Genomic DNA, 27451 nt, shown 5'->3' with positions numbered 1-27451 from the left:
AACATTTTGGCACCCCCAAGGGACTTTGCCTTTCCTTGTCCTTTAAAGGTACTTGTGGCCAAAGATTGAGTACCAGTTTATCTTCCATCGCTCCCATCCAGTAATGTTTGTCTTTAAGTGTACTGAATACCAGATATATGCACGGGTGTGCAATGTGGTTTTTTTTTTTTCCAGATGTTTTGCCCAACTCTCTTGGAAGCATGTTGATGCCATCCCAAGACCGAGAATGGGAAGATTTAATTCGCACTGGGCAGATGACCCCTTTTGGCACTAAAATCCCCCCGAAGGAAGAACGTCGTCCACGAAAACTTATGCTTAATGAGTCTTCAGATTTTGAAAAGTATCTTGCCGATCAGGCACAGATGGCTGTTCAGAGGAAACGTCCACAGACCCCTAAAAAAGTGAAGAAAAAAACTTTACTTACTAAGAGTCCATCCCTGGTGCCTTCAGTGAAGAAAACTGATACCTCATGTACAGAGAAAAAATGGCAGAAGAAGATGAGAAAGCTGCAAACTAAAGCACTACAGATCCAATATAGAGTTGGTGTTCCACATGCAAAACCCAATCTTGTGCCAAAAAATAAAATTGAAAACGGTGATGAGAGTGAGGGCTCTGTTTATTCACCTGAGAAAAAAGAGGAGAGCATGGAGGAAAATGAGGAAGAATGGGTGCCTGAAAGCCAAGACACAGAATATGAACTAAAGCCACTGATTCAGAGAACAAATGGAAAAAGACCTAGGGAAAATGGCATGGACCCAGGATTTTTGCCAAGTTCCGAGGAGAAGGAAGATCATCTCTCTAGATCAGGGAAAGGGCAAAGATGCAGAGATGATGGGAATGCCCAGCTTTATAAACAAAGACTCAGGTAGCTGTTTTGTGAGAGATTCCATATGTTTAAAGGAAAGATCCACTGCTGGAATTTGATTTACAGTTTATGTGGTTTCATAAAAAGACGTTCCTCCTTTAGCTTTTGAAAGGGGCATGAGAGCTAGTTTGCTGTCAGTATACTTATTAAGCATTGCATGACTGTTGACTGCCCCCTTGAGAATTCAATACACTAATGCCCACAGCAGAGTATAACTAGTCTGACAGAGAAATTAATGGATCTATAATATTTCCAACAGAAATTGTTTCCCTTGCATTGGCATGCCATTTTTTCTATCCTCTTTTTATTGTTGTGTATTTGCATATCTGTCCTCTAGTGTCAGCCATGTTTGATCTCTGGCTTATATTACATCTGCCCTTTAGGTTTTTGTTGTCGAAAATTCAACATGTGTTAAAGACATGCATTAAATACAGGGTTCCCTTTTGCACTTTTTTTGCACTGGACTCTTAAGATAATATTTCTGCTTTTGTGCATTTTGGACTGAAATCTGCCCCATGTTCATAATAATGGCAGATCATTTATGTAGTGATTGATTACCATCACCTAAAATGAGGAGTTCTGTCCTCAAGTGTCATGCCTCACTGCTAAATCTTCTTAGTGGTTAGACAATTTCATACATATGAGTTTTCCATTCCTTACTGAGAGCTTTTCCTTAAGAAAATGTTTGCTATAACTATTAAATCTTTTCAGACTATGTTTTCAGAATTTTGGCTCTCCCAAAAAAAACAAAGCAAAATATTTAAGAATTAAAAAAATAATTAAGAAAAATATTACCATAGCTGGAAAACTGGCTGAGGTCATCTCTATATGAAACTATATTTATAATTAGGGTTTTCATTTACTAGTGCCAACAAGTCTATTTATTCATGAGGCTGGGGTCCTGCATATGGGTTGCTTTGACAAAAAAAGGATACATCGAATGGCCTCGGCCCCTGGCCGAGCCGAATCTTTATCCTTAAAATCATGTGACTTATTGTCAAACACAGAAGTTGAGAACTTTGGGTGCGGTTCTCTTTAACCCTTCCTTATCCTTATTTGCATATGCGAATTAATAATGTCAAGCAGCTACTTTAAACTTACCAACTCTTAATCAATTCTACAGTCCCAAGGTTAACGCTCAGTTAGTGTAATACCACTTTTATCACTCCAATTCTAGGCAATGGCACAAACAACGTGAAAAGGAGAAGGAAGAGCGCATTGCAACTGAGGAGTCAGAGGACAGTGATGTGGAGTTTGATGAAGGGTTCAGCATTCCTTGCTCAATTTGGAAGAAGCTGTACAAGTACTGTGCCCTAGTTATATCCTTTTTTTTGCTCCAATCAGAATACACAATACTCTTTATCTGTGTCTAGTAAAAATAATCTGTTGCTTTTTTTTAAAAAAAAAAAAAGACATTTTTCCATCTGGTAGTACAATTTTTTACCAGACAACTTTTATGTGCATGTCTGAATCTGATCTGCCCTTAGAATAATTTTCTGATGTTTTCTTTTTAACCCCCCCTCACAATTTAGGTTAATATTTTCTTTTTTTTTAAAAGATTTTATTTTGCATGTTTTTTATTACAAACAGTTAAACAGTAGAAAACATATTAAAGATGAAAAAAGAGAAGGGGGAGATAGAGATAGGTTAATATTTTCAGGAGGCTTGTTTTTCTAAAGCTCAATTGGCTTTGTGATATTCAGTTATAAAACAGTGCAAGTTTATAAAAGTTATTGCATTCCTCCCCCCACACACATTCTAAGTAATTGAAGGGGTTTGTTATTAGTAAACTGAGCAAAACTCTGTTTCACGCATTTTATTGTCTTAGAATATTCCCCTGTTTTCTTCTGTCTCCCTATTTCTTTACATCTACCAGTTTTTTCCTGTGTACCCTATATACTACTTTCTGTCTTCTACAGATATCAGCAAACAGGTGTTCGGTGGCTGTGGGAACTGCATTGCCAGCAGGCAGGTGGTATTCTGGGAGATGAAATGGGATTGGGTAAAACCATCCAGATAATTGCGTTCCTGGCAGGCCTTAGCTACAGCCGGATAAGGACAAGAGGCTCTGATTACAGGCAAGTGGCTGCCCTGTAGACTGCTAGTCTGAGCCACCTATGAATATTTTATCAGCCTGATTACAGTGAGGAGGCGGACCTGCTGAATTATTCACATAATTTCAATTAGATGGTTCCTTTAATTTGTTTAGTGAGGGGGTGGTTCTTAAAAGTCAGATTGTAACAAGGAGGGGTGCTGCAGGGCATGGGAAATTAAAGAGCTAACACTTGTAATGAAGTCTGGGATTCTGTATTCATGTCTGGGATTCTGCACAACTTTTTCTGATGTACCTTTTTTACAGTCCACATACAATAGTGCATACACATAAGGAATGAAGGGAATATTCTGCCTAGATAACTCTGTAGAATGTGTTTATACAGATATGTTAGGGCATTTAAGATTAAAAGATAAAAGGATTAAAAGATACCAAACAAATGTCATTAGGAAATGTAATCTTGCTGGAGATTAACAAGAAAGGAAAGAACTTTGCTCTACAGGCTGAGTGGCAAGATTCCCTGTGTCAACCCGATCAGGATATTTTATAGAACATTTTTGTGTAATTAAAAGATATCCGTTTAGGTACTTATATGGCTTATATGTTTTACTTTACACCTGAAAGTTTTTATTTCATGTGCAGTACTCATTTGTAAAATGATATAAGTAAAACCTGTGTGTTAAGAGTGTATACAATATAACCGCTGTATTTATAGCTAAAGTAATAGTGACATGTTATTTATGAGTGTGTCACTCTGCCAAGCATGGAGAGCAGTTCCATCATTGATGGTCAAGCCATATTGGAGAGTCTGGACTTTTAACCAAGACTGAACTGAATGTGGCTTAAAGGGCTGTAGTGGTCGTCCTTTTCATGTGATCAGTTATTGAACTGTAAGTATTACTTAACTATGTCCCAGGCAGCGACAACCAGATTGGCTTTGAATAGAATGCTTTAGGGTGATGACATACAAGACACCAAATAATACCTTCTCATCCTTTGCTATTAGAATTGCCACAAGTAAAACACATAATGCGGTGTTTTCATGTAATCATGCAGTAATTCTGTTGCAATTACACAAGATTGCATGAAAATGACGAAGAAAGGTATTTTTAAATCCAGGCCATTTCCCGTGGCCAACAAAGCTGTTAGAAAGAGCACAGTTTTGCAAATGGCATGAAGCGTGTTCTTTCAAAGAAATGTTCTCTCTCGCTGCAGGTATGAAGGGCTTGGTCCTAGTATTATTGTGTGCCCAGCCACTGTCATGCATCAGTGGGTCAAGGAGTTCCACACTTGGTGGCCCCAGTTCCGTGTTGTCATTCTGCATGAAACTGGAAGTTATGCTGGCAAAAAGGTAAGCATTATAAACAATGCTTTATCTTGCAGTAAATGCATGTAATGTGTGAGATTCATTAATTGTGTCATATTTATTGAATTGGAGACATTGCAGAAGCTTTTGATATCTTTGGGATCAAAATTCAATTCTACAAGTAAGCTGCCTAAATGTTCAGAAATTTGTATTTTAAATTGAATTTTAAAGAGAAAAAGTATTTAGTTGTAAGCTTTGTCTCTCATCAAGGCCTCCAAACCTTAACAAATCACCAAACTTTAAATGCACACTCCTAATATTTGAAGTGATCTGAGAAGTTAATTTGGAGCTCATGAATTGTTTAAATGTATTCCTTTTCATGGTCTCAGAATTTAACATTCATGCAATTTATTTTAGCATCATGTGAATATCTGTATATATTTATAAAAAAAAAAAAGGCAGCCAGTAAGTTTTTAATTCAGCACTGCAAAATAATTTCTATAAAAGCAGCAGCAACAGTTCTCCTAAGTTTGAGGCCTCAATGTATATGCCCTGGTTTGCTCCGCTTTTAATTGGTGCTGAAGGTGTAATTAAGGGCAGTGTGAGCAGGCTTTCCATCGCGTGAATTTGTGCATTACTGCACTGACAGACGGATTTATCTCTCCTGACTTCTTCGGGAGCTCAAAATGGTCCCCTGGGCCCCAGAAGGAGCGAAGAGCTCTCTACTGAAGAGCCAAGCCTGCTGTGTCAGGATAATTACAGGCACAGGCCAATTAATCTTAACGAGAAGAAAGACGGACGAGCTCTGTCTTACTGATGTTTTACGGGAAGTCTGCAGAGAGAGGTTTATTATGGGCCAGTGTACAGAAATTTATTAGCAGCACTTACGGTGACACTGTTGTACTCGGCCAGCACAGTGTGGCATTATGTATTATGTGAAAGTTTCACAGTGGTGATTATTACTTTTACTTTGCTAACATGGCTTGTTAAAACCATGCATTTTGGTGCATTGCTGTAAAACTGAAGTGCCTTGTTTTTCTTTTTATAAATGCAAAAAGGCTGGGAATGCCATTTCAGTGTTTGTATGCACATTATAAAATGCAGTTTAAATGTTGCCCTTTTATAGTAGTTGTCTGGTTATTTTGTTTTTGTGCTCAGAGCCAGTTCATCTAAAGGTATTATAACACTAAACATGTCTTACCTGAGATTTTTTGTTCTGGTATACATGGCACCTATATGTGGAGTCGTCTTGTATATAAATGGTTAATATCCTGTATTCTGGCTCTCTGCCTTCAAAACCTTTACTCCACTCATTAATCTTAATTAGTAGCACCTGTCTGAGCTCTTTAAAGACACCTGTCCACCCTAAAGTCAGTCAGACTCCAACTACTACCATGGGCAAGACCAAAGAGCTGTCAAAAGTCACTAGAGACAAAATTGTGGACCTACACAAGGCTGGAAAGGGCTACAGGGGAATTGCCAAGCAGCTTTGTGAAAATAGATCAACTGTTGGAGCAATTGTTAGAAAATGGAAGAGGCTAAAGACGAGGACTAGGACTGGGGCTCCATGCAAGATCTCACCCCATAGGGTATCACTGATGATAAGAAAGGTGAGGAATCAGCCCAGAACTACAAGGGAGGAGCTGGTCATTGACATGAAGAGGGCTGGGACCACAGTTTCAAAGGTCACTGTCGGTAGAACACTACGCTGTAAAGTCATCAAATGTTTAGGCCCGTCTGAAGTGCCAGTGACCATCTGGATGATCCAGAGGAGGCATGGGTGAAAGTCATGTGGTCAGAAGAGACCAAAGTAGAACTTTTTGGTCTAAACTTCACTCGCGGTGTTTGGAGGAAAAATAAGGATGAGTTGCTGCAACAACATCCGTACTGTGAAGCATGGGGGTAGTAACATCATGCTTTGGGGGTGATTTTCTGCGAAGGGGAGAGGATGACTGCACTGTATTAAGGAGAGGATGAATGGGGCCAAGTATTGTGAGATTTTGAGCAATAACCTCCTTCCCTCAGTCAGAGCATTAAAGATGGGTCCTGGCTTGGTCTTCCAACATGACAATGACCCAAAGCACACAGCCAGGATAACCAAGGAGTGGCTCTGTAAGAGGCATATCAAGGTTCTGGAGTGGCCTAGCCAGTCTCCAGACCTAAATCCAATAGAAAACCTGACAGTTCTAGAGGAGATCTGTGTGGAGGAGTGGGCCAAAATCCCTGTTGCAGTGTGTGCAAACCTGGTCAAGGACTACAGGAAACGTTGGACCTCTGTAATTGCAATCAAAGGCTTCTGTAAAAAATATTAATACTGATTTTCTCAGGTGTTCAAAAATCATACAATGTGATTTCCTGAAATTTTTTTTTTTTTAATGCAGGGAATGCACCTACAATGTGAATTTTAGACTCATCCATGATTTCTAAGTGGCAGGGTGTTCAAATACTTATGTTCCTCACTGTATAATGTTATTAATCGGTAAACTCCTATTTTTGACATGAGCTTATGCAGAACAAGGTGCGTAAACACTGTCTAATCCAGAAATAAATTTCTGAATGTGTCCTACAAATGTGTCATACCTGATTTTACAGATTGAAAGTAAACCATGTTACACAGATAAGCTATTTCCCAGTGCAGTGCACTCAACTTCCCCCCGCTTTCCTTTGCAAAGTGATGGATTCTGGAACTAGAATGTTCTCTGCTGTCCATAGTGGGTGGTACCCAAATTTTCTGGGCATACTATCATAGTTTCTTTTAGTCTGTGATATCAGGCATGCCTGAATGAGTTTTTTTCTTTAAGTAGTCGTAAATTCGTTTACGTGTTTTTTTGTTTCAGTTAAAGGGGAACTCCAGCTTCTGAACCAAAATTTGTTCAAGAGCCCCACAAAACACAGAACCCCCCCAATATACCTACCACTTGTAGTCTGTTCCTTCAAAAAAAATATGAATAAGTACAATTTTTATATGCTGAAATCCAGCTGCAGTTTTTCTCTTCTGCATCATTTGAAATCCTGTCAGGAGAGGAGAGACTAAACTATACAGACAACATGCAGGATTTACATAACTCACAATGCATTGCACTGTGATGTTCCTTTCCTTATTGACATGACATGTGCAGGGAATTCTGAGATTTGGAGAAGGCAGGCTGAGTACAGTCGACTACTGTTACATTTTTTTTGGAGTACAGGTATGGGATCCCTTATCCGGAAACATGTTATCCAGAAAGCTCCGAATTATGGAAAGCTCATCTCCCATAGACTCCCTTTTAACAAATAATTCAGAATTTTACTGAGTTTAATTTAACTTTAATTTAACTGATTTCCTTTTTCTCTGTAGTAATAAGACAGTACCTTGTAATTGATCCCAACTAAGTTATAAATAATCCTTACTGGATGCAAAACAATCCTAATTAATTATTTTATTGATTTTTTTAGTAGACTTAAGGTATGGATATCCAAATTACAGAAAGACCCATTATCCGGAATACCCTTGGTCCCGAGCATTCTGGATAACGGGTCTTATGCCTGTAGTTAAAGTAAAGTTAAAGTTGCGTGAAATTGTGTTCACTTTTCAACAAGCTTAAGTTCTGTTTGGTGGAGTTCCCCTTTACAGGAGAAGGAAAGCTATAAAATAGATACTGTTGCTATACAGTGAAACCTCAGTATACAATACATTTCCCTGATTTTATATTCTTCCGAATTTACACCATTTTTTAATGGACACCTGAAAACGTAAAATGGGGATTCTACTCTATCTTTTTTTTTGGATGCTGCATTAAAGTGGACCTGTCACCCAGGCATAAAAAGCTGTATAATAAAAGCCCTTTTCATCACATCTATACCCATTATATAAGCATTTAAAAGTCCCAGTTGTCAATCATATATTTCCTGCCCCGCTTCTATGCCTTTAGGCATAGGGGTGGGGCAGACAATTACTTTCACTTTCAATTCAGAACTTCTTAGATGTCACTGCACTCCTCGTATTCCCCCTCCCTCCTTAACATCTAATTTTGCAACCAGTGCATGGATATGGGTATCGGGTCCCCCCATACTGGCACAGAAACAAGATTTTGACAGGATGCACAGCTTGCCTTAATAACAGTGTCCACAAAATGGAGCGTGCCTGTTTTCTGCAATGGTGAATTTCAGTGCTGAAGTTTAAAAAAATTTATATAGTGTAATTGAAGTTTATTTTGCTTGACAAACACAATAGAAACCAATTTGTAATTGTTTCTTTGGGTGGCAGGTCCCCTTTAACATTTCTTAGAGGAGGCCTCTGTATTTAAGTTGGGAGTACCAGTAAGTAAGTAGATAGAACATTAATAAAACATATAAAAAAAAAGAGCCTGTGTTAGAATCAAGCATAATTCTGAGAATGTATCCTCCCTTATTCAGAATACTGTAATAAAATTGTTTATTATTCACTTTGTTATACAGGTAAAACTGATTGGTGAGCTGGGAAATGGGTGTGGTATCCTCATTACCTCTTACTCCTATGTGCGCCTAATGCAAGAAGAACTGCAAAAGTACCACTGGCATTATATTATTCTGGATGAGGGACACAAGATCCGTAATCCTAATGCAGGTGTAACACTTGCCTGCAAACAGGTACATGAAAAAAAGAGCAATGCCATTCATAGTACAGATGTCAGCCATAATAGAGAAGCTTTGATTTTATGACAGCAAGAGATAACTGCATAAATAAAACTTGAGTGTTAGGTTATGGGTATGTGATATCTGATAATAAGCAAATGGTCTGCAATGTTAACAATAGCTCTGTATAACTGGTTTTGCACCAGTAATAGTTATACTAGTCATCTATTAGCGATTGCTTTGGCATAGATATTTGTAGTGTATCCCATTTAACACATATATGAATAGCTGCATACATCCCTAATTTGTCAGCATTGTTGATAGTGTAAGTAAAATGGATAGATACTATAGATGGAAGGAGAAAGATAGGTTCTGATTTTGCTATTGGCATCATAGATTAGATGAGCAGCTTGAGAGTTTACTTTATATGCAGTTAAGATGAGCAGCCAGAGTGGTGTTTGTGTTATTCTCTGCAATTAGTAAAATAACTGAACATTGCACTTAAAGGAGAACTAAAGCTTAATTAAAAAAACTAGGCTAGAAATGTTGTACATTTTGTTTTGGGCTTCTTTAGCAGTGGAAAGCTGTGCCTCCAGTAGCTCCCCATCTTCTTTTCTGCTGATTTACTGGACATGCTCTGTGCTTCAGTCCGTTACCGAGCTTAGGAACTAACTCACAATGTACTGTGTATAAAAAATATAAATGTCACAATATAAGGCTGATAATTATTACAGACCCACTTAATTTTTGCTTGATAATTTGTGACAACCATCAAGCTTAGCTTCTCAATAGCTGCTCAGAGTACACTGAGTGTACATGTGAGTGAGACATTTGCAAGATGAGGGGAGCTTCTGTGACAACTGTAAAGACGTGGATCATTGCTTCTATCCACTTGCTGAAACTTTAGACTGGTGCAGTTACCAGTCAGTTAAGTATATAAAATATGGAATTTTTAACCATATTCCTTTTTATGGTTGTAATTTGTTAGATCTAACTGGGAGCTTTTATTTTACCTTCTGCTCATTTTTGGCAGTTTCGCACACCCCATCGCATCATTTTGTCAGGGTCGCCTATGCAGAACAACTTGCGAGAGCTTTGGTCTCTGTTTGATTTCGTGTTCCCAGGGAAACTTGGCACGTTGCCTGTCTTCATGGAACAGTTTTCAGTTCCAATTACAATGGGAGGATACTCAAATGCATCACCAGTACAGGTATGTAAAATTAACAGCACCGCCATGCAGTGATTTAGCATGGTTGAATCAATCTGACTGAACATGTTGCACGGTTGAATCGATCTGACTATCAACATGTGGTGCCATCATACAGCTTTTTGCAAGTTCCCTATATGTTTTCATGGCCTTTAGGAAAAGGTTTTTTAGAAATTTGACCTGAGCCTAGGTGCACCTTATTGTATAAGGGAGGAAAGTAACGTAAATTACAAAAGAACTGGCCTTCAATATTATATATTAATGTTAATACTTATATCCTTAAGGCATTTTAGAACTTGCACTCATTAGCCACTCTTATTTGTGAGGTAGGTAGACCAGGAAAGGAGAATTATGAAATTTGCCTTATGTGGGAATTCATATCTTTCAATGTAGCAAAGTTAATGTTGTTGGATGGAGCACGCCAGGACAACTTTTTCAGTAAAAAATGTATTATCCTTTATAATACATTTTTTACTGAAAAAGTTGTCCTGGCGTGCTCCATACAACAATATTAACTTTGCTGCACTTTACCACGCCTGGATCGGGGGCGTTTCTGGATGTGTTAGCACGGGACACTGTCAATGCAGAACTAATCTGGTGAGTGCTCCCTGATGTTGTATGTAATATCTTTCAATGTCCCTGCATAGTTTGTTTCATATGGGGGCATGCTTACCATGTATACATAGTGTAAAATGTCCATCTGCTACATGGCTAATGGTAGCAATAAACGTAAAAGATACATTTTTGTTTATTTTACAGCACAATAAGGTATTAGAGGATTTATTTGGGGGGACTGCACCAATGCAGATAAGACACAAAATGTGTCTCACTTGCAACTGTTAAGCTTGGTCCCATTAATACAGCCTCTACTGGAATGAATGGGCCCCATAAATTCATGTGTTTCTCGTGGTGGAACACATGAGCGAGCATTCATATGTAAAAGCCCTTATAGCACTAAGGGGCTGACATATTATCCATTGATGTTTGTGGTCAGGCAAAACGAATGAAGAACTAGGAAGGGACTTTTTATTTCCATTTATTAATTTATATATTAACTTATATCCATTTTCTGCAATTGGTCACTTTTTTTTCTGTGTGCTAGTTATGTAAGGCATAATTATTATTGTACTATTATGATTATTTTATTATACTATTATTATTGTATTAGAATTTCCAGACAAGCCCCTTTGTTGAGCAACAGAAGGAAACACCCATTTCCAACATACCTGACACAAAAGCAGCATCTAGATTTAATGATAATTATGACACATTGATACATAATTACAGAAAGAGAGATGTTTATGAAAAGGCATACGTATATGTACATCCCTTGGAACCATGCATTGTGTAGTGTGGGGTGGTTAAATAATCATTAAAAAAAAAATATAAAAAAAAAACAAAAAAAAATCTTTTGATCACAGGATTAAGTCCCTTGTCCTGTCTGAGTAGTTCATAAAGGTTTGCAGCTTGAGGCTTTGCACAGCCATATAAAACATTTATAATTCACAATAATTCCCTAAAAGATAAGGGTCTATGGTAACAGAAAAGTGCTAAGCCTGACAGCTATTGGTGGAATTTGTGTGTGTAATTAATAAGAGGAGTACACCTCATAGGGTCTGGACACACACACACACAATTTGGGATAATGGGCAGCAGAAGCAGGTGCCTGAATCATTTAAAGAAGTTGAAGACATATCATTTTCTTTAATCCAAAATCATGCAGTTTAAAAGGCAAAACTGTTAAACACTGTTGTGTAAAGTGTTGTGCTCCCTAAATAACAGAAAGCAGAGTACCTTGGAGGAAATGATTCAGCTGCAGTGTCCAATATGGAAAATAAATGCGCAAGTCAGAAAAGTTTTTTTTTTAGAACATGTCGTGTGATGCACAGTACTGATTGATGAGACATTAGACGGTTAGTAGGGATGATTTCCTAAAAAAAGGACTTTTACAGACCTGCAATCCCTTACTTTTCAGGAGTTACAAGGTATCTTAATTTCTGTAATTAAATTTTATCTTGTATTGCTGTGCCTTTTACAACCCACATACATTTTTTTTCCAGGTGAAAACAGCATACAAATGTGCATGTGTGCTGCGTGACACAATAAACCCTTATCTTTTGCGCCGAATGAAGGCTGACGTTAAGATGAGCCTTGCACTTCCAGATAAGAATGAACAGGTAATTGTAACCATGTGGGTTAAGGGCTTGTACACTGTTTTGTCCTGCATTCCAGTGCAGGGGAGAGAGCAGGATGAAATGCATCCTATTCTTTCTGATGGGACTGACACAAGCGCATGTAAGTGTCAAACACAGGCGAAACACAACATGCTGTGTTTGGCACTTAAATGCGCCTGTTTCAGTCCTGTTAAGAAAAAAAAAAAAAAAAAGTTTCGTCCTCCAGTGAAACACAGGAGAACGCTAGCAGAGGGGAAAGCCCTAAAAGGATAAATTTAAGTACTATATATTAGGGGAGGGCATCATAAATATACATTTGGTAGCAAATATTTCACTTTTTTTTTGTCTCTTTCTGATTGGCCTGATCTTTTGCTCTTCTATTCCAGGTTTTGTTTTGCCGCCTAACAGATGAGCAAAGACAAGTTTACCAGACTTTCATAGATTCCAAGGAGGTTTACGGAATCCTGAATGGAGAAATGCAGGTTAGATGGGGTTGTTTGTACTTCGCCTGAGAGTGAAATATTTTAATCTGTAAACATTTTTTTTTCTGTATTCCTGCTCTTACTGTATACCTTTTGAGGGGGAAATAAGGGTGGGATAGCTTAAAGCAATTTCTTCTGAAAATATCAACGGTAGTCTTATATAATTTGCATCTGGCCTTTTTTATTATAATTTTACTTTTAAGTCTTCACAGACTTCAATTAAAGACCTGATCAGACATTGCCCAGTTTGATTAAAGTTATTCAGTTTGACTGCAGTAAATGTTGTGCAGCCTCATGTAGACAGAATTAAAGGAACAGTACCACTAAAAAATGAAAATGTTTTAAAATAATTTAAATATAATGTACTGCTGCCCTGCACTGGTAAAAGTTGTGTGTTTGCTTCAGAAAGACTACTGTAGTTAATAGAAATAGCTGCTGTGTAGCCATAGGGGCAGCCATTTCAATTGAAAAAAGGAGAAAAGGCACAGGTTACATAAGAAGATAACAGATAACTGTGTAGAATACAATGGGAATCTATGCTACTTATCTGTTATCTGCTTAGTAACCTGTGACTTTTCTCCTTTTTTCAGTTTAAATGGCTGCCCCCGTGGCTACACAGCAGGGTATTTATATAAACTATATAAAGCAAACACACAACTTTTCCAAGTGCAGGGCAATAGTACATAATATATGAATTATTTTTATACACTTTCATTTTTTGGTGTTACTGTTCCTTTAACAAACTGTTAACAAAATACTTAATGTAAATTTTAGTGATTCAGTTAAAGGGCATGTGTACATAAAAACACTGTTTTTGCAACTCTCCCATAACATTACTTAAAACAGTCTGTGGTTCCAGACATATTTGTAATTGCAATTCAACTCAGACTTCTGCTTCATAACTTTGTAAGATTGCACTTGCAACACTTTTAAAATTGTCTTTAGAAATGCTTGTGTTTCTCTGTGGTGTGGCAGGGATTTTATGTCTATGTTTCTATTGACAGTATTTTTGTCACAGGTGTTCCCAGGACTCATTGCTCTTAGGAAAATCTGCAACCACCCAGATCTGTTTTCAGGAGGCCCTAAGATTCTAAAAGGCACTCGGGATGAGGATTTGGAGGAGGAGGAACAGTTTGGGTTTTGGAAACGCTCAGGAAAATTGATTGTGGTGGAGGCACTTCTGAAAATTTGGCATCGACAAGGGCACAGAGTACTGCTTTTTACTCAATCCCGACAGGTCAGAAAATGGATTGTTTTGTGTATACAGGCCACAAACCATGTTAAATGGTTTTTGCAAGGGACTTCACATCTAAGCTTTATTTGACATTAGACATAGTCCTTCAAATGCAGATATGATGTATATAATATGGTACTATATTTCAGATGTTGCAGATACTTGAAGTGTTTGTGAGAAGCAGGTGTTATTCTTACCTCAAGATGGATGGTACTACAACAATTGCATCTAGACAGCCATTAATTGCAAAGTACAATGAGGTATGGACAAATATTTATATTTATTTGATTTCGATGACAGTTGTGTTCTTTACAACTTTTTTGCAACTAATATTGTGTAAATCTGTTTTAAAGGAGAAGGAAAGGTAAAAACTAAGTAAGCTTTATCAGAATGGTCTTTGTAAATACAGCCATAAGCACTCACAGAAACGCTGTTCTCTTTCAAAAGAAACAGGATTTGTTGTCTGTTTTCCAGAGACACACAGCTCTCTCCTCTCTCCCCTGTCCTGCTCCCCCCTACCTCAAGAATTCTAAGAACTCAAATCCCACCCCTTTGGAATGTGGATCTGAGCCAATCAGCAGAAAGCTTCCTCATAGTCTTACAAACTGAGCATGTACACCGGTCTTGGTGCAGGAGTGCGAAGCATTATGGGAACTTTCTTTACACAGCTCAGTGTGTTTTTTCCCTATGAGGCTTCTGATCATCTGAATGGCAGAAATATGGGGAGACTTAAGGGCACTATTGAGAGAACTGAAGGTATGCCTGTAGCTTGAGATTAACTCTTTATTAGCCTTTCCTTCTCCTTTTAAGATTATATTTTTAATAACGTACACAATGTGACATTTCTAGTATTGTTGCTTTCTCAGTAAAACAGTATACCATTGCTTCAAGATTTTAATGTGGAGAAGTATGGATGTGTGAGTTCCATATGTAAATTGTATTTTTATGTTTTGCTGTATGTTATGTTACTATGTGTGTTACAGGACCCCTCGCTCTTTGTTTTCCTTCTCACTACCAGAGTGGGGGGCCTGGGTGTGAACTTGACCGGAGCCAACAGAGTTATTATCTATGACCCCGATTGGAATCCTAGTACTGATACCCAGGTGAGAGTCAGAAAAATAGTCTATAGTGTGGGGAAACCAAGCATTTTCACTAAGAAGCTTTATAACAGTTATAGTCAGTCAATTGCTTCACCTTTTGATACCCCATAATTTTGTCTTCTGTCTTATTTTTTACTGCGTTGCTATATTTACCATTTTTGTGAATATTCTAGGCTCGTGAGAGGGCTTGGCGAATTGGACAGAAGAAGCAGGTGACAGTTTACAGACTGCTTACTGCTGGTACCATCGAAGAAAAAATCTACCACAGGTATAGCTTACAGGCTTACATGTCTCTGGCACAAAAGCATATTTATTTTTAAATGATGGTTGCACAGCTACCATTACATGATTGATAATTAAATGGTCTGTGCCTAACAAATTAAATTTTTTCCAATATAGCTTCACACATTCTTTACTATAGCTGGGAACTATAGACACACACATATATGTTCAGTGGTGTTATTTCCATTATACTGTTTTACGCATTGCATTGTTAATGAAATTCAACTCAAAATTCTAACATCTAGTTGGAGGTGTGTGTTTGTATTGAAATTTGCTCTTCCTGCCTAGGAGTGAGACATCAATATGTGGCTGCTGTTTGTGTGTCTTGTGTGGCTGTTGTTTCCCCAATTCATTTTTATTCTACAATTCTTAGAGGATGGGCAGTGCTCACCATAGCACATGTATTTTTTTATTTTATTGCATAAGAAAACTAGGCCTTGACTGTCAAAAAAGCACTTGATATAAGTCCATGCTCCTCATACAGAAATACTGAAAATGTGATGTGCCAGTAGATATGAAGCTTGTGACCATTAGATTACATCACAATGGCTCCATTTATTCACTGTTATGAATACTTGCTGTTTAAATTTAAAAAAAACAATTGCTTACAGGTGGCCATACATGTTAAGATTTTAGTCTTCTTCCGATGAACATTCGGATATCGGTCATACGCTTAAATGCAATGATTTGAAACGAACATTCAGACTGAAATTGTAGGATAAAATACAGATCAGGGAATGTTCTGAACATTAAATAATTGGCAGACACCAATCGTACACTGTGTGACTTCCATTGTAGGTCCTCCATGGATATTGTTTGATATCCATGATATACACATGCATAGATTTTTTTGTTAGCCGCCCAAATTTTCCAAGCTGCCCGATCACCTAAACATCCGGTGGTACAAAAATTAACAGGACGATAATTTGGAGCCCACACGGGTCGAAAATTATTCGAATACGAAACCTAATTTTATCGGTACATGTATGGCCAGCTTTAGACACAAGTGGTGTTTAAATGCAATACATCTCTTTTCTGTCAGGGTAAATCAGTGCAGTTTAATTTTCCATGGCAATTTAGAGGAATACTATACCCAAAGAATGCATACTTAAAGGAGAAGGAAAATCATTTTGGCATTTTACTGCCAGTAGATTAGACACATTAGTGCAAGCTTGAACGCTATATTTATTTTGCAGAAAGCTTACCATGAAAGCCCTAGAAGCTCCCTCCGTTTGTTTAAAATAACAGCTGCCATTTTAGCTTGGTCTCCTTAGCTTCCCTGCTGCAGCCCTGGAGGCAGTTATGTATGGGCACAGAAAATAAGCTGCTGCACACTGACCTGCTTCTCTGTGCATTCCCAAAAAGCTGCTTCTCTGTCAGGCATGCACAGAAGGCTAGAAAAATAGAAAAAAAAAAAGGTTTGCTTCTTCTTAACCACCTTGGTGACTTAGTGATTATAAAAGTCTTTAATTGTTCAAAATAAGCTGTTTTATGTTTTAATTAATATGTGGCAACTTGTTGTACAGGTTGAGCTGAGTACATCAGGCAACAATGGATTATGCAGCATTTGCCCTACTTGTTCTTTTTATGGTAAAATAGTGAAATAGTTTTGGGGGTTTTTTTCAGGCAAATTTTTAAACAGTTCCTGACTAACCGTGTGTTGAAAGACCCAAAACAGAGGCGTTTTTTCAAATCCAATGACCTGTATGAGCTGTTTACTTTTAGTAGTCCAGACACCAGCCACGGAACAGAGACCAGTGCCATTTTTGCAGGTAGGAAATCAAAATAACTTGCATTTCACTTACAGGCATTCAAAGTTATGCAGCAAGTAAACAAGCATGGCTTTGTGTTTTTATTTGTTAGCAAAAACACTTTGGGCCCATTTATCAATGTACGATAGTTTACGATTACAAAAAAATCGTATTTTTAATAACTTAAAACTGTAGCTGCAGAGTGCCATTGAGTCCTATGGGAGGCTTCCAAAAACATGCACTGAAGGTTCAAAGTCAGAAAGTTTTTTTAACTGTTTACGATCGTTTGGATACAAAAATTTCATAACTTTCGGATCGTACCATGATATGTTCGTAAGGTAACATTCCGCACATCTGAAATTATCGTTAAGTATATGAATTTCCATAAATCGTACTTTTATGTCCTTGGAAGATAAGATTTACGAGAATTTTATATAACTGCCTATAGCGCAAATTTAATTGCAAAAGCAAGCAAAGTCAAACAAAGGATACTTGTCACCTCAGTGGCACTACAGCAACACCAGTTGAACAGACCAACAAGCATATACAACTAAACATTCATTAAAACAGAGGAAATCAAATGTGCAAGACAAGACATAAGGTTAAAGCACAATGAAAATTAAAGAACAAAAAATAAACTTCCCAAAAGGCAGCAGGCGAGAAATGTGGAAAGACTAGAAAATTGAAACATTTAAGCAATGGCTAAAAGGGCAAGGATATTTGTAGAGAATTTTACAATAGCTGACAGACTTGTAAAGAGAAAATAGCTAAATGAATAAAAGATAAAAGATGAGATAAATATTTTAAGGGAAAATGAAAAGGTTTTAGAAAAGCCAGACTCTCAAACAGGCCTAAAGTCAGTAATAAGAGGGACGGAACACAATGGTATAAAACATGAGGGAATAAAAAAAAAACTGTTTCAATACAGAACCAAGTTTAATTATTTTACATTTCATGAGTAATGCGCTAAAGAAAGGAGGATTGGAAATGTTTAGGGAGGCTACCAATACAAACAAAAGAATGTATAATTTATATTTTATTTATTATATATGAATATATAACAGAAGATGTTCTCTTTTGCTTTTATGCTCACCTTACATATTCATAATTAATATATTTATACATGTCTATAGAAATCTATATTCCGTGTCCTTATTAAGCTGAGACACCTAAAGATGCTTAGTTCTCTGACTCAAACATTGATCTGTTTTACATGATATACCTCTAGAACCTAACTACCCCACCCTGCATTTCCCCTACTACCAAGGCTGGAACTAGCGGTAGGCAGAAGAGGCTCCTACCTAGGTTGCAACAGTGAGGGGGTGTTAGGCAGGTACCTCTGTTGCCAGCCCCTAGTCTGTAATCTCTTACCCCCACTGGCGAGGTGGCAGGCTGGGTCGCCTATGGCACCTGGTTGGCTTGGCCCGTCTCTGCCTACTACAGTGCATTTTGTTTGTGATTGGGTGTTATTAACTCATTAAGAGATTACTAGGGGACACCTGTGAAGGTGAGATATGTAGTCAGAATTCTGTTACGGTGTTACTTTTGTTTATTGTCAACCTAGCCCATCACTGAAAAAGGCAGAACATCTATAGAAGTAGGTGGGTCAGCTCTTCCCCCAGCAGCCATAACATTGCTCAGAAACTGAAGCCCTCAGTTCCTAAAGGGTCCCTGTAGCAGAAGGGCGAATCTGGTCTCTTGGAGACACTATGCAGAGGATGAGGCTTAGATAGAACCAAAAACCTGGAAAGTGTATAACAGATTCCACTGCAAACCCCTACTTGGGTGAATAAGTACAACCCATAGTTCTTAAAATAGGCTAGTGGATTAAAATAGAATATATACAATATCGTATATGCTATAGCATTTTTATGTAAATATAGTATTAAAAATAATCTTAAGCTATTAATACATTTTGCGCCTGTTTCTATGTTGATTGTGTTTCCTAGGAACTGGTTCTGATGTTCAAGTTGTAAAGCGCCCTGGAAATCAAAATGTAGCACACACTCAGACTACTTTTCATAAAGAACCACCTGTTTCCATATCAAATACCCCATCTTTGCCCAGCAAACCATTAAACAGTGTCCTTCAGCATGCCCAAGAAAATCCTATGCTTGTTGGCTTTGAAGCAAGATCTAACTCAGAAGTTACTCCTAGCACATCTATAAAACTTGAGTCAGGGAAAGACTGTAAACAAGGATCTCTGACAGAGGCGCCTGAAAACTGCCATCGCAAGCACAAGGCAAAGACGAAACACCAGAGCAAAGGCAAAAGTGTTAAGAGGAGAAAAGATGCCAAGTATGAAGGTGAAAGAATTTCCCATTTAGTGAAACAAAACCCATTCCGTAGAGAGGAAGGTGATCAGCATGAGGATCGAAGGAAAAGTGATGACTATGTCCTGGAAAAGCTCTTCAAAAAATCAGGTGAGTAATTATCTCCCTGCCATCATACATAGTAACATACATAGTAACATAGTAAGTTGGGTTGAAAAAAGACATACGTCCATTACGTTCAACAATAATGCCTATATCTAACCTGCCTAACTACTAGTTGATCCAGAGGAAGGCAAAAAAAACCCCATCTGAAGCCTCTCTAATTTGCCGCAGAGGGGAAAAAATTCCTTCCTGACTCCAAGATGGCAATCGGACCAGTCCCTGGATCAACTTGTACTAAGAGCTATCTCCCATAACCCTGTATTCCCGCACTTGCTAAGAATCCATCCAGCCCCTTCTTAAAGTTATATAATGTATCAGTCAGTACAACTGACTGGAACTTCACAGCTCTCACAGTAAAAAATCCTTTCCGAATATTTAAATGGAACCTCCCTTCTTCTAAACGAAGTGGGTGCCCTCGTGTCCGTTGGAAGGACCTACTGGTAAATAAAACATTAGAAAGGTTATTATATGATCCCCTTATATATTTATACATAGTTATCATGTTACCTCTTAAGTGCCTCTTCTCCAGTGTAAACAAACCCAACTTGGCCAGTCTTTCTTCATAACTGAGACTTTCCATACCCTTTACCAACTTAGTTGCTCTTCTCTGGAACCCTCTCTAACTCAATAATGTCCCGTTTGAGCACTGGAGACCAAAACTGAACAGCATATTCTAGATGGGGCCTTACCAGCGCTCTGTAAAGGGGAAGAATAACACCCTCCTCCCCATCTATACCCCTTTTAATACAGCTCAAAACCTTGTTTGCCCTTGCAGCTGCTGCCTGGCATTGCTTGCTACTGCCAAGTTTATTATCTACAAGGACTCCAAGGTCCTTCTCCATTATGGATTTGCCTAGTGCAGTCCCATTAAGGGTATAAGTGGCTTGCATATTTTTACATATGATTTAACTGGTATTAATTGTTGTCCTTTTTATGATGGTGCTTCCTTGATTATTATATCCTTGATATTAGAAGGCACACAAGAATGTTACCATATTTAAAGTTATAAAACTTCTAGCTTCTACTATCATATGTTTCACAGTGTGGTTTACATTATGTTAGCTGTTAGCCAGCCATAATGGGAGTTTGTGTCACAATATATGTTCAGATTTTTCCATTAATTATACTGCAGTGAAATAATCTTGTAACTGGCTCATTTAAGCTAGATACACAATAATGAATCTTAATTGATTTTGATTCCCATGTTCAACATTGGTAATACTGGACCATTTAAGAAGGAAAGTGCATTTCACAGTATTGCCAAAAATGTTAGGCACCAATTTGTTTTGTGCTCAATGAAGGCCGGAGGAAAAAAGAAACTTCAGTGAGGGACGCTAGTGAAATAGCCTTTCCTTGTTCTTTAAATAAACAAGCAGCATCTATTCTTTTCAGAAGTCTTCCTGTGTCCTGACTTGCCATAAATGTGTACAGCTGCGCAGCAGAATTCAAAGGGGCCATCTTTCCCTGTCTTCCGATGCTCTTCTGTTGCGAAGTTGAATACATATCTTGAATTGGCTTCAACTGCACATGCTCCTGCAAGATCTGTACGGACAACTGAAAGAAGAGTATCAGAAGACAGAAAGATGGCACAGTCAAAGTTCGCGTGCAGGTTAACAGACAAGGAAACTTCTGAACAGAATAGCTCTTGCGGGGTGGGAGCTTTCAAAGGGGGGGGGGGGCGGTGGAGGGGAAGCTGGGAATAGGGTAGGGTTTATTCTAGCATGATTATATTACTTATAAGGAATAACAGGCAATAATGTGGAAGATGTGGAACATGTATGTATGTATAACTTTATTTATAAAGCTCCACAAGGGTACGCAGTGCTGTACAATCTTACAATATACAAATTTACACACAGGGAGGACAAGTGATATATATATTTATTGTATTTATTATATGTATATATATAAGTGCCATGTGGTATGAGACACAGTAGGAAGGAGGTCCCTGCCCCGTAGAGCTTACAATCTAAGTGGTTGGGTAACATACAGGCACAAACCACAAGGTAAGAGTGCACCAGGTATGGGCATTTGCCCTTAAGTGCAGGACTGGGCAAAATAATGTTTTAGTGCTCCAGAAGGTAACAGCTGAACTTTTTCTTAAAGAGAGTGGGTGAGTTTTCCCTATGGAGGGATTCAGGGATAGAGTTCCAGAGGTAAGGAGCAGCGAGATAGAAAGGTTTAAGATGAGAGAGCGCAATGGGTGTGGATGGTGTAAACAGATGGAGGCTCTGAGAGGAGCGGAGGAGACAACCTGGAATGTGCAGGGAGACCAGTGAAGAAATGTAGTGAGGAGCAGAGGAGTGAAGGGCTTTGAATGTCAGCAGAAGGATTTTGTAAGCTATCCTTTGCTTAACAGGCAGCCATGCAAGTGAGCTTAATGGAGGCTGAACAGGTTCCCTCTTAGGAGAGAGCAGGAGGATCCTGGCAGCAGAGTATAAAATTGATTGCAGGGGAGAAAGGTGGGAGTCTGGGAGGCCGGTTAGTAGGAATTGCAGTAATCTAAGCAGGAAAGGATAAGGGCATGTATTAGTGTTTTAGATGTTACTTGTGAAAGAAAGGGGCGTATCTTGGCAATATTGCGGAGGAAAAAGCGGCAGGTTTTGGCAGTGTTATTAATATGGTTAGAGAAGGAGAGTGACTGGTCAAAGATAAACCCAAGGCAGTGTGCAAAATTTACAGGGTTGATGGTTATGCCATCAATAGTAATGGTGAAAGGAGGAGGAGGGCCAGGTTTGGGCGGGAAGACCATGAGCTCTGTTTTAGTTAGGTTAAGTTTGAGCTGGCGTCGGTTCATCCAGGAGGAGATAGCCAGGAGGCAGTTACCAATCTGGGTTTGAACGTCAGAGGTTAGTGCAGGGGTGTCTAAATATATCTGGATGTCATCTGCATATAAGTGATATTTAAGACCAAAAGAAGAAATAAGGTCTCCTAAAGAGAGAGTGTACAGGGAGAACAGCAAAGGACCAAGCACAGAGCCCTGAGGCACCCCCACACTAAGCGGAACCGGGGTAGAGGATTTGTTAGCAAGAGCAACAGAGAAGGAGCGGTTAGAGAGATAGGAAGAGAACCAGGATGCTGCTTGATCCCGGATACCCAGAGAATTGAGAATCTGTATAAGGACAGAATGGTCGACAGTATCAAAAGCAGAGGAAAGGTCTAGGAGAATGAGGACCAAGTAGCGTCCTTTGGCCTTGGCAGTCTGGAGATCATTTGCCACTCTACATAAGGCCGTCTCAGTGGAGTGCGCAGGCCAAAAACCAGACTGCATAGGGTCCAGCAGATTATGGGTGCAGAGGAAGTTAGTGACACGAGAAAAGACAAGACGTTCCAGGAGTTTAGAGGCTAGGGGCAGGAGAGAGACGGGACAGTAGTTAGAAAGGCAGGATGGGTCCAGCGTAACCTTTTTAAGAATGGGTTTGAAACATGTAGTTCTCCAGTTGTTAAACTGCAAATGGCATGTACGAGGAAAGTTCTAGGGAATCTTTGCTAAGAAGGGCTGTAGACAGAGCATTGCTGGTTAAAAAAAAAAAATCATCTCAGGACCTTGTGAACAGCGTGAAAACTTTACATGCTTGTTTTATAAACCAGTAAGCACTACTTTACAGGTGTGCACAGCGCTATGAAACATGATGTTATTATGGATGCCGCAAATCCGGATTTTGTGTTGGTGGAGGAAGAAGCAAGCCGTGTGGCTCATGAGGCCTTGCGGGTATTAAAGGCCTCTCGCCAACGTTGTTATGCTGCTTCTTCTGGAGTCCCAACATGGACTGGAATGAATGGAGTGACACCTTCAGGAACCAAGTAAGGAATCATAAATATATAAAAAGGTTAAATGCTGCATTAACAAAGAGTTCACTAAATATTTTGAACAAAAAAAAAAAAAAATCATTGTTACAATCCACTTAAGTTTATATCTGCACATGCATTTTGCTTACTATTTTCCCGATGGCCCAGGAGTCACTAGCACAGATTGTTATTAATGCATGTGCGGTAAAACCAGAAATTTTACACTACTGCTCAATGAAGCCGGAGGAAAAAAGAAACATCAGTGAGGGACGCTAGTGAAATAGCCTTTCCTTGTTCTTTAAATAAACAAGCAGCATCTATTCTTTTCAGAAGTCTTCCTGTGTCCTGACTTGCCATAAATGTGTACAGCTGCGCAGCAGAGTTCAAAGGGGCCATCTTTCCCTGTCTTCCGATGCTCTTCTGTTGCGAAATTGAATACATATCTTGAATTGGCTTCAACTACACATGCTCCTGCAAGATCTGTACAGACAACTGAAAGAAGAGTATCAGAAGACAGAAAGATGGCACAGTCAAAGTTCGCGTGCAGGTTAACAGACAAGGAAACTTCTGAACAGAATAGCTCTTGCGGGGTGGGAGCTTTCAAAGGGGGGGGGGGGGCGGTGGAGGGGAAGCTGGGAATAGGGTAGGGTTTATTCTAGTATGATTATATTACTTATAAGGAATAACAGGCAATAATGTGGAAGATGTGGAACATGTATGTATGTATGTATAACTTTATTTATAAAGCTCCACAAGGGTACGCAGCGCTGTACAATCTTACAATATACAAATTTACACACAGGGAGGACAAGTGATATATATATTTATTGTATTTATTATATGTGTGTATATATATATATATATATATATATATATATATATATATATAAGTGCCATGTGGTATGAGACACAGTAGGAAGGAGGTCCCTGCCCCGTAGAGCTTACAATCTAAGTGACACCTTCAGGAACCAAGAGTTCACTAAATATTTTGAAGAAAAAAAAAAAAATCATTGTTACAATCCACTTAAGTTTATAACTGAGTTATAACCAGCAAGTATTGTAGAAGCCCTATGCCTGGATGTTTAGCTTGACTGTACAGTGACTCACTATTTGTTGTATATTACAAAATTAACAAAGGAAATATTACAGGTTTTGTGCTTACAATCTGTATATATATTTTAGGCACAGATTTGGCCAGAAAAGAAACCCTTTGCTACAGACTCCTGATGTCCCAGGCAGACTTCCCCAAGACAAATGCAAGGTAATTATGAGTTATAATTACATAGGTTCGCAATTTTTTGCCTGTGTATTTCTGCCAGCAAAGGGTTGAGAGCTGCTATGTTTAGGGTATATTTTGCCCACCTGGCACTCGAAGTAGAGGTGATTATAGGCCTTGCAAACTCTCTAATGCACTCTTTTTCATGCAGAGCACCACCTTTTGGGGTCTTTTTTGGTGTTTCATCTCTTAACTGTGTGTATGACCACCTTTATTTGTACGATTGTGTGTGTGGCTTGACAGTCTTGGTTGATATCCATGTTCTAAGGATATTGGTTGGTTTGAGGATCAGGCAGGTCTGAAAATTTTATGTGGTGACATGTCAGCCAATGCATGGTGCATCAGAAGATGAGTGAGTAAAATGCAACTTCAGCAGATCCTTTTCCCAATAGAAAGGTGGACACACAGTGGTTTTCAGACATTTTATATCAGTCTTCTCCGTTAATAACAATATTGCAAAGGAAAGCATTGCTGTGTTAGCTATTCAGCCACAGTTTTGATAATATCTAGCACAGTAAATAAGTACTCATTTTAAATTACCTTCTAGTGCTTCCAGGAAACAAAATATGCATTCCTGCTAAGCTCCACCAGGGGGGAGCAGCTTCACAGTTTGGGAACCACTGATCTAAGGTCAGTGACACAAGGTGTGATGGCACATTTTCAGGCAAGATGCCCATATCTGCAGCTGTGCTGATGCTTTTGGTTGATTTGTTTTGATTATAAATTATGATCATTTTGCTTTTACCTATTCTCTACTCTACCCATTAATGAGGATAGCTCGTTTACAGAGGAACTATTACAATTAAAAATGTCTGTAAATACTTCCCTAGCTAAGTGAATCAGTGAGCTCATTTTTGGCACTGCTCTGGTTAAGTATTGTTGGAGGTTATTAAGTATACATAAACATGCTGATCCATAAGTGCTTTAGGTTATAGTTATAGTTTTAGGTTTGTCTGCAGTACAATTAATTGACCTATGAAGACATAGTTGGTCACAGTATTTGCACATTTTTTAATAAACTAAGGAAATATGCAGTGATAATGCATAAAGTCTGGTATATATAATGTGATACCAGTTGCAGTATTCTGTAATGACTGAGGTATTTTAAAGTTTAAACTCTATGGTATTATTCTCCTTTCCTTAGTTAGAAAAACTGACTTTTCTTTTTATTCCTTATGCAGGACTTAAACATTACAAAGCAAAAGGATCAGTCTAGTGCTGATGCCCCCTCACACTTTAGTGGAGAAAATCAGAGCACTGCCACTGCTGCCCTTTCTTCATCATCCCTTCTTTCACGCATGAGGGCAAGAAATAATATGCTTTTACCACCCCGTGATGAAAATGAAACCGGTACTGGCGTGCCCTCAGCAGGTACTACTGAACATGACGAGCTGCTGGCAGACATGAGGAACTTCATTGCTTTCCAGGCAAGGGTAGATGGTGAAGCCAGCACCCAGGAATTGTTGCAGGAGTTTGAGAATAAATTATCTCAAAAACAATCATGCGTCTTTCGTGAGCTATTAAGAAGACTTTGCACCTTCCATAGGAATACTGATGGTACAGGAGTATGGCGACTAAAGCCTGAATTTCACTGATTTTTTTTCCTGCAGTTTCAGGAAAATGTGGACCTGTGTGAATAAGGGATATAAAGACAAAATACCAATATGTTTTTAGGTTCAACATATAGACCTGCCGGAGTGAGATATGTGAAGCATTTTATATTCCATGTACTACATTTTGTTTTACGGTGTCTTTATCAGAAGTTACAGCAAACAACATGCCTATTTTTTGGTTTTTAGTAGGCTGGGACCAGGAAATGCATTACAATATATTCTTGAAAACAATCTGACAAACATTCTGGAAATTCTGGATTAAATACCTCACACCATGAAGCTATGTTAAGGATTATAGCATTTAACAGTTATTTATTAAATATTTGAATTTTTGTTGAATGGATAAATTTAAAGAAAACAAATCGAACTTTTTCATAGCACTCCATTAAAAGCATTTTAAAAAAAAAATAAGGCCTCATTTTCCCAGACCCAAACGTAAGAGCCATATGGTACACAAAAATGTAAGCCTTTAAACTGCTGTGCCTGGGGCAATAGCTTCTGCATCTTTACTGTGCAATTTGTTCCAAAGTAAAAATTGTCAGGTGCAGAGCACATAGACACACACTAAATTCAGGGCCCCATAGCACTGTTTGGCTCTCACTAGCTTGTGTGCCTAAAATAAGCTCAAGCTAGAGGCTGCCAACATGGTGCTATTCTAGCTTACTGTACTCACCCACATGCTGCCAGATGCAGGCAGTGCTGTATTCATGGTAAATACACAGGTTGTGCAAGGACCTACACCCAGGGGTTCTATAGTGCAAAATGTTTCAGAAAGGAGCCCCGTGGTCCCTTAAAACAGACATCCTGCTGACATCCATGTCAGCTATACTGTTATATACCCTTTTTATTCTTGGGTAGGAAGACCATATACTGTATATAAATATGTATGTATATATTGTGACATGCTGGCTGCCTGTACATGTAATTTTGGGGGAATTAGCAATGGTAGGCAGGCATGCAGAGGATCTGGAGCATAAAAGACAGGGACACAACACGTGACGTCATGTTTCTTTCTCAAAAACATAGGTTTATTTGAGGTAAACTCCTCCCAACATAAACATAAAGGTCAGTTCATCAGACATGGTTATGATTTGTCCCAGCTTCAGGGCTCTCACCTTCCAGGATAATTTTCACACTGGAACCTTTTTCCTGGGGCTTCTCATCATCCCCAATAGCTTTCACACATCCACAGTGACTCTCACACTCGTGAACACTCTGGGCTACTCACTCAGCCCTGCTTTGTGTCCCCTCCTGGGATACCAGCTTCTGGCACATAACGCCAAGCCTCAAT

At 38.7% G+C, this 27451-nt stretch overlaps 1 protein-coding gene across 3 annotated transcripts in view; it reads left to right on the top strand.

Moving 5' to 3' along the window:
* Positions 1 to 26567, top strand: part of ercc6 (excision repair cross-complementation group 6) — a 37052-nt gene extending 10485 nt beyond the window's left edge. For 2 of the 3 annotated variants that reach the window (XM_031905066.1, XM_031905067.1), the window contains 17 exons: positions 175 to 865; positions 2043 to 2168; positions 2785 to 2943; positions 4134 to 4269; positions 8662 to 8832; positions 9851 to 10027; positions 12085 to 12201; positions 12585 to 12680; positions 13699 to 13917; positions 14064 to 14174; positions 14898 to 15017; positions 15188 to 15282; positions 16923 to 17068; positions 18997 to 19470; positions 23091 to 23286; positions 24454 to 24532; positions 25729 to 26567. In XM_031905066.1, coding sequence (XP_031760926.1) covers positions 175 to 865; positions 2043 to 2168; positions 2785 to 2943; positions 4134 to 4269; positions 8662 to 8832; positions 9851 to 10027; positions 12085 to 12201; positions 12585 to 12680; positions 13699 to 13917; positions 14064 to 14174; positions 14898 to 15017; positions 15188 to 15282; positions 16923 to 17068; positions 18997 to 19470; positions 23091 to 23286; positions 24454 to 24532; positions 25729 to 26142 — 3527 coding nt within the window. In that variant the 3' untranslated portion in view covers positions 26143 to 26567. 3 annotated transcript variants of the gene reach the window in all.
* The last annotated feature ends 884 nt before the right edge of the window (positions 26568 to 27451 follow it).

Source organism: Xenopus tropicalis, chromosome 7 (genome assembly GCF_000004195.4).
Source record: "Xenopus tropicalis strain Nigerian chromosome 7, UCB_Xtro_10.0, whole genome shotgun sequence".
Classification (NCBI taxonomy): Eukaryota; Metazoa; Chordata; class Amphibia; order Anura; family Pipidae; genus Xenopus; species Xenopus tropicalis.
The sequence above is the reverse complement of the archived record's forward strand: the minus strand, read 5'-3'. Positions and strand labels throughout refer to the sequence as shown.